Source organism: Neovison vison, chromosome 2, assembly GCF_020171115.1.
Source record: "Neovison vison isolate M4711 chromosome 2, ASM_NN_V1, whole genome shotgun sequence".
NCBI lineage: Eukaryota > Metazoa > Chordata > Mammalia > Carnivora > Mustelidae > Neogale > Neogale vison.
The window spans coordinates 239,630,961-239,643,131 of NC_058092.1; the positions used below are offsets into that span (position 1 = coordinate 239,630,961).

The 12,171-nt window shown below is 63.8% G+C and overlaps 1 protein-coding gene across 2 annotated transcripts in view; it reads left to right on the forward strand.

The window, feature by feature from the left end:
- INPP5A (inositol polyphosphate-5-phosphatase A) overlaps positions 1–12,171 on the forward strand; it is a 157,449-nt gene that overhangs the window by 117,640 nt on the left and 27,638 nt on the right. For both annotated transcript variants that reach the window (XM_044240766.1, XM_044240767.1), the window contains exon 9: positions 6,475–6,559. In XM_044240766.1, coding sequence (XP_044096701.1) covers positions 6,475–6,559 — 85 coding nt within the window. The remainder of the gene's footprint in view (positions 1–6,474; positions 6,560–12,171) is intronic.

Below are 12,171 nucleotides of genomic sequence, written 5' to 3' on the forward strand. Positions count from 1 at the left end.
CCGCCAGCCCGGAGGCCGAGGGCACCTGTCGTGTGCGTCTTGTGTGGCGTGCACTCGGGGGCCACACAGGCCCGTGTCCTCGCCCCCGCTCAGCCTGCGGGCTCTGGGCCTCCAGCGTGTTCCCGACACCCAGTGGGAGCGGCTGTGAAGACGTGTGAAGTCCAGTCGCCGTCCCGACAACACGAGCTCATTCTTCCTTCCGTCTCACGATGGACGGTGTCTGTGAAACAGACTTTATTTCACTGAAAACAAGTTCAAGCGTCCAGAAAGCTTCCAGACTGTGTGCCCTGCGGTCTGCTGGTCACGGCCGTGCGTCCATGTTTGTCTCGTGTGTCCTTCTGTTAGGACATAGAACGGCGTCCTCGAGCCCGACTCTCGTGTCTGCCGCCGCCCCCGTCCGAGGGGCCCCCGTGGCCTCCGTCTGTGGCGCTCACGCGGTCACTCGTGCAAGCGCGTCGTGCAAGCCCCGTCGCTGCGCGTTCCCGAGCGTCCCGCTGAGCGCCTCTGTCCGCGGCGTCGGCGTCGGTCCCGTCCCACCGCGTCTTGGCCACCGACCGCTGCTGTCGGCGTCTGGCCCCTCTGCACTCTGGACGGGCGGCCCTCCCGCGTCCTCGGCCCGGGCAGCGCCCGTGCTCACGCTGGTCCAGGGACCGGGGGTGGCGTGCGTCCCACATGTTTCCTGGGCTCGCTGGCAGCGGAGGTTTTAAAGGTGCCCTCGGCTTTCCAGGACACTAACGCCTGTGTCTTCTGCCTGACACCCGAGGAGCTTCTGCGACCGCGCGGCTCGTGGAGCCGTCTCAGAGTGGCTGTCAGTGCCGAAAACACGTCTTCCTCTCTTCTGCTGTTGCGGGCTGCGGCCGGGTCTGGAGCCGGAAGCCCACTGCCCGAGGCTCCCGGGAGCTGCCATCCTGGGCCTGCCCCCGCGTGCTTCTGCTGGAGGACAGCGGCTGGCAGCGGCAGGGCCTCGGTCACTGGGAAATGCCGGCATGAGCAGCCCCGTGGCAGCGCACGACAAGGACCCTGGGGCCGGGGCAGGGACCGCCCCACTGGCTAGAGTCGTCTTGTGTCCTCACGCCGCAGCGCGCAGACCCGTGGCTCAGACGACACGCGCTCCTCACAGCGCAGGAGCACGCCCGCTCACCGGGTCCTGCCGAGGAGCCACAGCCGGGCCGCCGTGTCGCACGCGGCCGAGAGCACGCGGAGGCTCTGCTCCTGGGCACGCCCCACCTTCGGACCCTTCTCACCACTCCCAGTGGTGCGTCGGGCCCGTGGCCAGCCACACGGCGGTTGGGGCCTTGACCTGAGGACAGGGGACAGGGACACCCGCGGGGCTCAGCAGGGCCTCACGGACTCCAGCTGCGAAGACGAGACGCAGGTGTTGGAAACGGCAGCGGTCTGCAGCGGGGGTCGGGCAAACGGTGGACTTTGAGACTCCTGCCGCAGCCCCGAGAGCTCTGCCCGGCCCGGTGCTGCCGGGTTGTGCCGTGGCCCCTCCAGCTGACCCCATGCCTGTGGCCGACGGTTTGTGCGCCCCCCCGCCCCCAGCACCAACCGCAAGGTGCCCTCGAGCGAGGGACGCGCCAAGGTCCCAGCACACATGTCCCTGCCAGGCCTGCTACCACGCCCCACTGCCGAGCCGCACCGCTCCCCACCTCCGGCGCCTCAGGAGTCACACCTTCTGTCACTGGGCCCGCGAGACGCCTGGCCCTGGGGAGTGTGTTGTGCACTGAGCGCTCACAGCCGGCCGGTCAGCGGGCCGTCACTCAGGCCCCTCAGACGGCCGGTGGGGACGTCGCCTGACACCAGAGGGACAGTCAGGTGTCTGCCTTCCCGACGCTGACCCCGGCCACCAGCCGGGAACGCCGGAGTGTCCGACTCGGCCCAGGGAACATCTCGTCTTCGAGACACGAGGCGTGTCAGCGGGCCTCGTTCCATGATGAAATCGCCTGTCAAAACAGAACGAGACTCTGTTTTCAAGGCCTAAAAAATGGATTTTTATGGCTTTTCTTGTAATTCTCTTTTTGAATTAGGCACAGGATATTGATGTGGTTCTACTTTTTAATCATAATAGCGTCTGACAAGGTAATTAATTTTAAAACAACTTTTTTCTCTTGGTCCAAATGGCTCTATACTGAAATTAGCCGTGAGTGCCGTGAGGGCCTCGGGCCCGGCACTCAGGCGATTGCCTCGGCCCTGACAGCCTCCGTCTCGCCAGCGCTGCGGACGGCGCTTGTTATTAATGAACACAGGCCATTACATCAAGAGGAGCCGGGCATGGAAATGGGATAAAACTTAGATTTTTAATGATAGTGTTCTAAGAATCCGGCCCTGCTGACCGATTCCCTGTAGATGACGTGGCTCCCTCGGGGGCAGGGCAGGCACCGCCGTGGGCATCCTGAGCACCGTGCGGGCAGGAAGGGCCCGTTCTCTCGCTGGACGCCCTGGAGCTTTGTGGAGTCTGTTCAGCCCGATACCGTCCCATGAGCCCATAGTTGTTTGCTTCTGTGGTCTGTTCCCACAGCGCCACTGCCGGCGTCCTGCTGCTGCTATCCGACCCGTCAGGCCGGGACCTGTGGGGACGTGGGCGGCCCACGGCCAGTGCGCGCAGGAGCCCGGGCTCTCTGCGGTCCTGGGAACACCCTCTCACTGGTGCTGTCTCCCGCTCGCTGGAACCCCAGGCTTGGACCTGACCTCTGTGGTTCCTGTTGTCCCTCTGTCTGTGGGCAGTTGCCGCTCCCACCACGGCCTCCACGTGTCCCGGAGACCCAGAGCAGCCCAGTGACTCCAGTGGCTTCACACACCTTCTGAATGTTCATTGATCCCAGAAAATATGAGGTGCTTGCCTTGTTCCCGCCCAGGGCTTGACGGGGACGTCCCATAAATCACACGGGACAGATGGCATTTCTTAAGGCGGAGATTTTACGAGACGGTGTGGGCTCAGCACACGGGACTTGACGGGCGCGTGTTCACGCTCTTTCCCGCTCTGATTCTTCTCCGAGATTCTTCAGAGGAGGAATCCTTGGTAAGAAACAGACTGTGCACATACGTGATGTGTGTACATACGCCCACACGTGTGCAACGGTTACACACGCAGGACTTGCACGTACAGCACGTACGCAGCACACCCGCGTCATGTGTCTGTGGTCCCACCTAGTCTCGACCTCCGTGGCCCCCGTCCCAGGAGCAGCACGTGTGCAGAGAGCGGGGTCAGGAGTCTGACCCGTGAGCCGCCCCCAGGAGCACCGCCGCTCGGTGCTTCTTGGTGGACAGAAGCTGAGGGATCATCAGAAACATAGATTCTCCGACACGCAGAGGGAGCAGGAACCAGCCGGAATGGGCTTTGGTTTAGTTTTTCTCAAAAAAAAAAAAAATCAAAAAAAGAAAGGAAAGAGAAATGCGTCTGTGAGACACGAGGCCGTGGACGCTGGTGGGGGGCTGGGGCGCGGCCCCGGGGGTCCAGGCGCCGTGCTGACGTTCTGCTCACCCATCCTCGCCCGCTCCCAGCGACCGGCCGGCGCCGGGGGTCGGCAGCGGATGAGCATTAGGAAACCGTCCCCGGCACAGCAGTCCCGACCTCAGAGACCCCTCGGCCCGGACGGCACCCACCTGGCCTTTGTGTGTCCAGACCTTGGTGGAATGATGCTCAAGGAGCCATCCTGGCCAGGTCAGGAAGCCCGGCCGGGCGTGGGCTGTGGGGGAGGGGAGTGGCGTGGAGGGAGCAGCGGGGTCCTGAGACGGGGCAGGGCAGGCCGGATCGCGGGAGCAGCTGTTTGCCGAGGCAACCCTGTGCCTCCTCTGGGAGCCTCTGGGGACAGGTGCCCGGGGGGGCAACAGGTGTGACCTCAGAAGATAGAACTCTGTCCCCATGAAAAGCTGTGAATGATGCTGGTTTGGGTTCTTAAAATCATGTGATTAAAGCCCAACGGTTGTATTCTGTCCCTGTGACCTGGCCCGGAGGGCTGAGGCCGTCTCCAAGCTGCTGGGGCAACTGTGCCCCCGACCTGCACCCTGTGTCCGTGAGGCCGTGCTCAAGTGTCCTGATGGGACATCGGAGACCTTTCCAGGTGCCGTACACTAGTTCTCTGAAGAGTTTTTTCTTCTCAAGCTGTTTAATGGCAGAAGCAGCTTCCGTCTCTTCAGGGTGGGGGAGGGGGTCCACGCGGGACCGGGGGAGGGGCAACCCTGGGCTGAGGCAGCAGGCGCCCCACCAGCACCCCGACACTTGTATTTTTTCCTTCCTTTTTTTTTTTTTAAGATTTTATTTATTTATTTGACAGAGACACAGCGAGAGAGGGAACAGAAGCAGGGGGAGTGGGAGAGGGAGAAGCAGGCTCCCAGCAGGGAGCCCGATGCGGGGCTCGATCCCAGGACCCTGAGATCATGACCTGAGCCGAAGGCAGAGGCTTAACCCACTGAGCCCCCCAGGCGCCCCTATGTTTCTGAGCAGTTTGTAACAAGTGAAGGAACCTGCTGTTTCCACTCACCGGTGATCTTTCCTTTTCAAATGCATGTGGGAGTGGAAAGTGTTTCCAATTAAAAAGAAAAACGGGGTATTTGTGGACTGTAACGAGATGATACAGTGATGGAAGTAGGAGAGAAATGTGAAAACAGCCGCGATGTCCTTGGAGGAATCGTCCTCAGGACGGGCGTCCCTGTGGAAAGTCACGCCGCCGGCCAGCCTGTGGGGTCAGGGACGGTCTGCGGGGGAGCAGTGCAGGGCCTCGAGAGGCCAAGTGATTTGGGGGGTTTTGTGCTCTGTGAACCGACCGGGAAGAGGATGGAGTGTGGAACACACGGGCGCCAGCTGGCTGCCGGGAGAATCGATACATGGAGATTCCCAGCGTCACACCGTGGTTCCGGACCGGTCAGAGGCTGACGGGGCCGTGAAGGTGGGAAGAGGGGAGCCGTCCGTGCCCGGAGCTGCGCGACCTTTCCCAGCCGAGCTCGGATGCCCGGACAGGGGCCCGCTCGCGCGAGGCGGAGGTCAGCCACGGCGGGAGGCCCACGAACCCAGATGCCAGCCAGCCACGGACCCAGAGGGTGGGTCCTCACCGGCTCCGAGGGCTGCTCCTGAGCTCATCAGGAAAGCGGCGAGAAACGGAAGAACAGGGTGGAAACGAGTCAGGACAGAAAAGGCAGATTCAACACGTTCTGAGCAGGCGGGCGGCCTCGTGTGGGGCATGCGCAGGGGTGGGGGGAGCGGAAGTGCAGCTTGTTCCCCTGGACGGGACAGATGGACAGAGTGTCAACAAGTGCCATGAGGCATTGGTGAGCTTCCCGACACCAGGACCCCCCGTACCCCCACTGCTCACAGCCAGGTACGAGCAGTCACGGCCTATGGAGACCTTTCTTGTGACCCAGGAGAGCATCACGGAGCTGGCCATGGCATCATGTGCTCCTGTGCTCTGTCCGTCCTTCTGTCTCTCAAGCTAACGAATCGAGGAGGCCAAAGCAGTGGTAAGCCGTGCCGGCGTCCGGGGTTGAGGCGGGGGAACCGCAGGGGCGAGGCAGGGGACACGGCGCCCAAGCATCATGCTAGGCCCCGCGGGCACAGAGAGGCGTTACCAGGGGGACTGGAGATGCACCAGATTTCTTGGTAACCAGAGAAGGTTTCCAAGTCAATCTGGGTAAGACATTGCTCCTGGCCTTTGCTGGCCTGACGACATTGGGTTTTAGTCCATCCGGGGATGTGCCCTCCGCCCTGTGCCCCTGCAGCCCCACAGCTCTGTCCCAGCAGGTGCGAGAATGGAGCCCTGCCCCCGACCGTCCGCCTGCACCGAGCACGTGCTCTGCTCCGCGGACATCTGCTTCGCGTTCTGCCGTCCCATGAAAGTAACCGGCGCTCGGCTTTGCCGCCAGAAGCGAACGGTGGTCATTAATCGCGCTGGGTAACGCTGGGGCGGGTGGAGGGGCCGTCTTCGCGCCTCGCCGTGAGCGGAGAGGTGACTGGGAGGAGGCCGTGGGCCGGTGCACTTGGCGTGTGCGAGGTCAGTGTAAGAGCAGGAGGGGCCACGGACGATGGAAAGACGCAGCCCGCGCCTCCCTGGCCTCGCACCTCACCGTGCTTTTGTGCCTCGGAAATGTGGAAACGGGCCGATACCGGAACGCGTCAGAGCCGACACAGGGGTCCGTCCTGCTGGGAGGGGTCGTGGACATGCCAGGCCAAGGTCCCGGCCAGCGGTCCTGCCCCCGCGTCCCCACCGGCTCCCCCCGGGAGCCCCGCGCCCGGCCATCGTTCTTCCCGCGCGCAGGCGACGCTTCCCACCAGATGCGGTTTCCACGCTGTGCGGGCCCACAGGGCAGGACACGTAGGTGGCTCACGCGTGACCGTGTGGAGAGAGCCGCGTGCGTCTGGTGGGTGCGTCGCGGTCACTGCTGCTCGGGAGCACATGGAAGGCGCGTGCATGGGGCGTGGGGCAGCGGAGAGCTGATTGCCTGGTGTGACGGTGGTGTTGTCTCCTTCTCTCCTCCCAGAATCATCGACCAGCGATTCGAGAAAGTGTCCTACTTTGTGTTTGGCGATTTCAACTTCCGGCTGGACTCCAAGTCCGTGGTGGAGGTAGGCACCTGCCCCAGCCTCGCCGGGAGCCCACGGTCAGGGCCCTCACAAGCAGGATCAGCTCTGTCGTTCTCACTGCTGGTATTTAAGGCAAATATTCCTCATAAGGAGGTTTTAGAGTTGAAAGGGGCCATTACTGAAACCAGAAAGGGACAGAGTCCCGCCACCTCTGCAGTGCTCAGGTGGTCGTTGCCAACGACGTGCCATCACGTCCGGCTGTGACGGTTCTGTTGTCCGCTGTTGAAAAGCGGACAGCCGGTGGGGAGACGCGGCCGGAGGGGCTGCTCCCTCCACTTCATCGCTGAGAAGGCGGGAAACCAGTCTTTCACCGAAAGATTCGTGGACGTCACTCGGTTCCTGGGGCGTGGAGGCCTGTGTCTCCTGGGTGCACCCATGGGCCCCCGGCGGGACGTTCCACTAAGAACAGGTGTGGACAGACGGCCTTGGCCCTGCACTGTCCCAGCCGTGGGACCTCAGAGCATCACCTCCGCAGCCGGGAAGGGGGCCTGGGGCTCTGGCTCGGGGCCGAGGGTCCACCGTGTGCCCGTGCAGCAGGGACCACAGCCCCAGTGGCAGCGGCAGTCAAGGGGAGTCTTCCCAGACCCCGCCAGTAGGCCTGCACGGGGAGGCCGGCAGCCCACAGCAGGGGCACAGTGCACCCCCGGTGGAGACACGGGGGCTGTTCAAGCGATCGCCCTCCGGTCGGGATCCCGGGGCACAGACCCCACTGCGCGTCCATTGTCTGTCTCTGCAGAAGTTGTTCCTGGAAGTCACAGGGGGCGGGCTGTCCATCCGTACAGCTCCCTGTGGGCGACAGATGAGGGATGTGTGGGAATTCTCTCGTGATGCAACTGATCTGATGGCGCCCCACTGGGCGGGCCCACAGGCGGTAGGCGGGCACGTCTGGGCACACTGCAGGAGCTGGCAGGCCAGGGGACGGGAGCACCGGTGCTGCGGCGCGGGGCTGTCTGCCAGGACGGGCCAGTGAGCCCCACCGGGACTGTGAAGTCCTGCACATGGTGCTGCTCATTTGCCCTTCCCCGTGTGGAGGGTGGAGGGTGAGTCCATCGGGGCCCTGTCTGAGCCCGGGAGCTTGTCCGTCTTGTGGAAACGTGACCCCGTGTCTGATGCTGTTAGGGCCCCAGGGTCCTTCCCCAAGGGCCGCCACCTGCATTAATTTCAGGCCACTGGGGGTTGAAAAGCCACACTTCTGTGACATCCTGACCCTCTACGCAGGGGTCCTTCCTGACGGGCATGCGGGACAGTGAGCCCGCTGGGCACACTGCCCCTCCTCGCCCCTCTGGCCTAACCTAGCAGGCTGTGCACTCGGGGAGGTCCGAGGACAGTCGAACGTGGCCTTTTCTTCCCCGTGAAACAGAGACCCCAGCAGGGGCGCTGCCCCAGGGGTGCGTGGTGCACGGCGCGGCGGCTCCCCGCAGGGGCTGAGCCAGGAGGCTGAGCCTGCAGAGGGCGGGAGCCGCGGGGTGGCGGGAGCCGGTCGCGCTGGGGCCGGTGCCGTCAGAGCCTCCTGCCCGAGAACCACACTGGCCCACCCCGGGCTGAGACCTGTGGAGCCGGGCCCCTGTGCCGCACGCCCTCCGGGAAGACAGCGGAGGGCGGGCAGCACTCAGAGGGTTAACAAAGGACGCTGCATGCCGTTTGTCACGTAACGTGGCCCTCACGCTCAAGGTGCCTTCTCTGATGCCTCTCCCCTGCTCCGTGGCCTTCGCGGCTCGGCCCGTGTCCTACCCCAAGGGGCTCCTGCGCACGGTGGTCCCGGAAGGTGGGAGGGGCTGTTGCGAACCGGGGTCGCTTCTCCTCACGGCCGACGTGTTTCTCAAGATCGCTGAGGAGCTTCAAGAGTCTTCGAGCTGCCGTAACCCGATGGTTCCGGGATCCGTAAGCGTCCGTATCGGAAGGGCTACCAAGTCTGAAAGTCTGTCCCGCGTTCTCCTCCCTTTCCAGCAGGAGAGCAAAGGAGGGTCTTGGTTCTGATGATTTTCCCGTCAGAATTTACGGATTTAGAGAAGGAATGACTTGAAATGCTCTTCGTGGGAGGGGATTCACATTTTCAGAAGAAGCGGAGCAGCCCACACGTGCCTGCCCCTGCCCATGCCCACAGGCTCCTGCACTGGGCCCCTTCCTCCTGTCAGCCCGACTGGCCCCCGCCCAGCATCTCGGGGTCCTGGCCCCATCCCCCACCCCAGGGCAGTCGGCCACACCCCACCACCAGCCAAGGGGGCGAGGGACGTGGGGAGGTCAGGCTGCCTACGTCTCCGGAGCTCAGATGGTGACAAGCTGCGATCCCACAGCGTCTGCCCCTTCCCACCCTGCACGTCTGTGTGACGTCAGGCACCAAGTATGGTTTTAAGTACCTGCAAAGACGGTAACGCTCTTCCGTTTGTGTCGTCCCTCCTTTGAGGAGGTCACGTAATAAATACATTCTTGGTGCACCCTCTCTTAAACGTTTCCACGTGTCCCTCCAGGTCCCTGCTGACTGCCCTGCTGGGAGGCCCCACGGTGGCGGTGATGGGGAGGCACGGGACGGTCGGTGGCTGGAGGTCCCAGGAACCCGAGGCCCGAGCCACAGCAGGCCAAGGGCAGGGACACCCGGGGTGTGTCGTTGGGAGGATGAGGGCTCTTGGCGTGGACAGGAGGGGTCCAGGGAGGCCTCGAAAGGTCACAGAAGGCGCCCCGATGGTAGCATGGGACTGACACGACACGTTCTCTGAGCTCATTGTCCTGACGCGGCCTCTCCCTTCCTCCTCGTCCTTGTCCTCTCGCCTTGGGGCCCAGCCAAAAGCCAGCCTGGTTTCGTCTCAAGACCCTTCACTAATTACGTCTACGAAGACCTTCCTTTCAAAATAAGGTCGTGTTCGGAGGTCAGGGTGGACACAGATTTGGGGGTTGCTTCAACCCGTGATGCCAGGACAACACTTAAAAGGCCAAATGCTGAACAGTAAACATGCTTGTTGGCAGAGGTTCATGTAAACAGAAGTTAAACTGGAAAAGAACGAGTTTCTGGCTCTGGTGGTTGATTTCAGTGGCAGTAGGTAAGGTGTCTTTAGTTACCAAATTTTAAAGTACCGCATGAGCATCTCTTAGAAAATCAGAATCTACTATTACCACGGCTTGGCTTTCTAAAAGGTTTGTTTTGTGTGTGTGTGTTTTTTTTTTTTTTTTTTTTACTAGATTTTATTTATTTGTCAGAGAGAAAGGGAGAGAGAGAGAACAAGCAGGAGGCAGAGAGAGAGGGGGAAGCAGGCTCCCCGCCGAGCAGAGAGCCCGATGCGGGGCTCGATCCCAGGACCCTGAGATCATGACCTGAGCGGAAGGCAGAGGCTTTAACCCACTGAGCCACCCAGGCGCCCCTTAAAGGGGCTTTAATTATAAAAAACAACTGATGGAGATTTTGTGGGAACCCTGAGAGTCTGAGTCAGCCTGAGGTACCCACGGGCGGGCCTGCGAGCGGACGGTTGAGGAGCGGCCGGAGTCCGGCCCTGGCGACGGTGGGTTCAGGGCCCAGCGCACAGAGGGGCAGGCTCTCCGTCGGGCCTCTGACCCACTGCACTTTGCTCCAACTTAGCTGCCCAGTGGGGACGTGCGGAGACTGTCGAGCTCCACCTCCGGCTGCGTCCCCGGGAGCGTGTCAGAAGCGCGTCCGTGGGGCCCCAGACCCGCAGGCCCCGAGCTGAGAAGCATTAGGTTGAGCCTCGTGCATCTCAGGGCCCTCTGGGCGCCACGGCCCGCGGGGGTCGGGGGACGGGCTCCCGCGGGTGCGCAGCCAGGACGCCCGCCGAGCCGGCGCTGCTGAGCCGCGGCTCCCACAGGACGCAGACGTGGTGGCTGGGTGAGCTCCGGACTGGGCCCTGCCGCCGCGGCCCCGTGCCTGCCGCCATGTTTCCAGAACCCTCGCGGGGGCCGTCCTAGGGGCCGTCAGCTGCCGGTTGGCTTTCTCCAGCCTGCGTGGGTGGTTCTGGGCCACAGACACCCGTGGCGGGTCAGAGCCTCCGATTCTGGTCACCGCTTCCCGGCAGGCTGCTCCAGCCGGCGTCCCCTCCTCGTTTGCTCCGCGAGACTTCCTGTGTGCCCGCTGCGTGTCTGGGCTGAACGCAGGGCCTGGCCCTGTGGTGACAGCCTGGTGCCCGCGGGGCCGTGGGGGTGGGTCTGCCTCGTGGTGGGACGGCCCCAAGACCTGGCCGGCCTGGGGACACCGGAGTCCCGCACCTCATCTGCTCTGCCTGACCCGCCTTCCGTCCGTCCCCTGCACCCTGGGGAGCCGAAATAGCGATCTGAGGGCGGCGTTCTCCCGAGCGCCCGTCCTCGTGGGGACCGTGTGCTCCTGGCAGGAGACCCGGATGCCGCTGAGTCTGCGGGCCAGACGCCAGCAGGGTCTGTTTTGGGGTGGGGTCTCCTGTGGGAAGGCACTGCTGGGAGCTGTGGGGTCCTGTCGGGTTCTCAGGTGCAGTCTGGGGGCATCAGTGAGGTTGGCAGACGGGGTAGGAGGTGCGGCCCCGGACAGGCACTGGGGTGTGGGCAGCCCGGAGGAGGGGGCCGCTGTCCGTCCTCCACGGAGCCCGGGGTGCTCTGTGTCCCTCTGCAGTGCCAAGGAGGTGAGTGGGGCACCCGACCTGTCCTTCTGAACCACAGCACGGCCCAGGAGAGACACCGGCCAGAAGAAGGCGGCGGGGCTGGACCCACACTGCCCACCACTGGCCTGGGCCTGGGCCTCCACCTCTCCACCCGAGTGGACAGGCAGACCGCCCGGGGCCGTGACTCCTCCTGGAAAAGCCGCTTGCGGATGCCCACATTCAGTGCTTGCAGACTGGGTCCTGGGGACGGGAGGAGAAGGACATGCTAACCTCTACGCTTGGTTCCGGAGAAGGGGCTACACGTGGTTTTCGGATCACCTGAGGGCAGCGTGGCTGGTGGCCAGGAGGGCCCTGGACAGTGTGCGAGCGGGAAGACCGAAGGGGGCGTTGGGACGGACACGGGCCTCTTGCCGGACAGCGACTGGGTCTCTTCCCACGGAGCACTGTCCCGAGAAGCCGCTGCCTGACTCGGCTCTGGGTCTGGTTGCCGCGTCCCCCAGCTGGAGCGGCCGGGTCAGCCCGCCCGGACCTGGGGCGGCGTCTCGGCAGGAGTCATCAGAGGTTAATTCAATCTGCCTCAGAACAATGAGGGGCCAGTGAGCGGCTCGCGGCCGCGGCCGCTGTGAAGGACAGGCAGCGATTGTCCGTCCCGCGGCCGGAGCGGGGTGGGGCGGGGCGTCTCCCGGCGTGGGGGTCAGCCAGGCCCGAGCAGGACGGGGGGACCGTGTCGTGGCCGAGGGGCCGCGTGTGGAGAGACGGCCCGGCCCAGTGAGCCGGCAGCTTCCTGTTTCGGAGGCGCACAGACGCCCGCGGGCTCGCAGGGCAGAGCCGGGAGACGGCCCGGGAGCAAACGTGGCCGCGCCAGAGCCGCGATCAAAACACACACGGACACGACCGTCACGTGCCGGCCGGCGGGCCGCGTGTCACGGAGCTGGTGTCTGACGCAGGCTCCGGCTCAGCCCTGCGGGCGGCCCCGCTCCAAGGCTGTGCTTCATGCCTGGCGCGGTGGCAGCTGGCAGC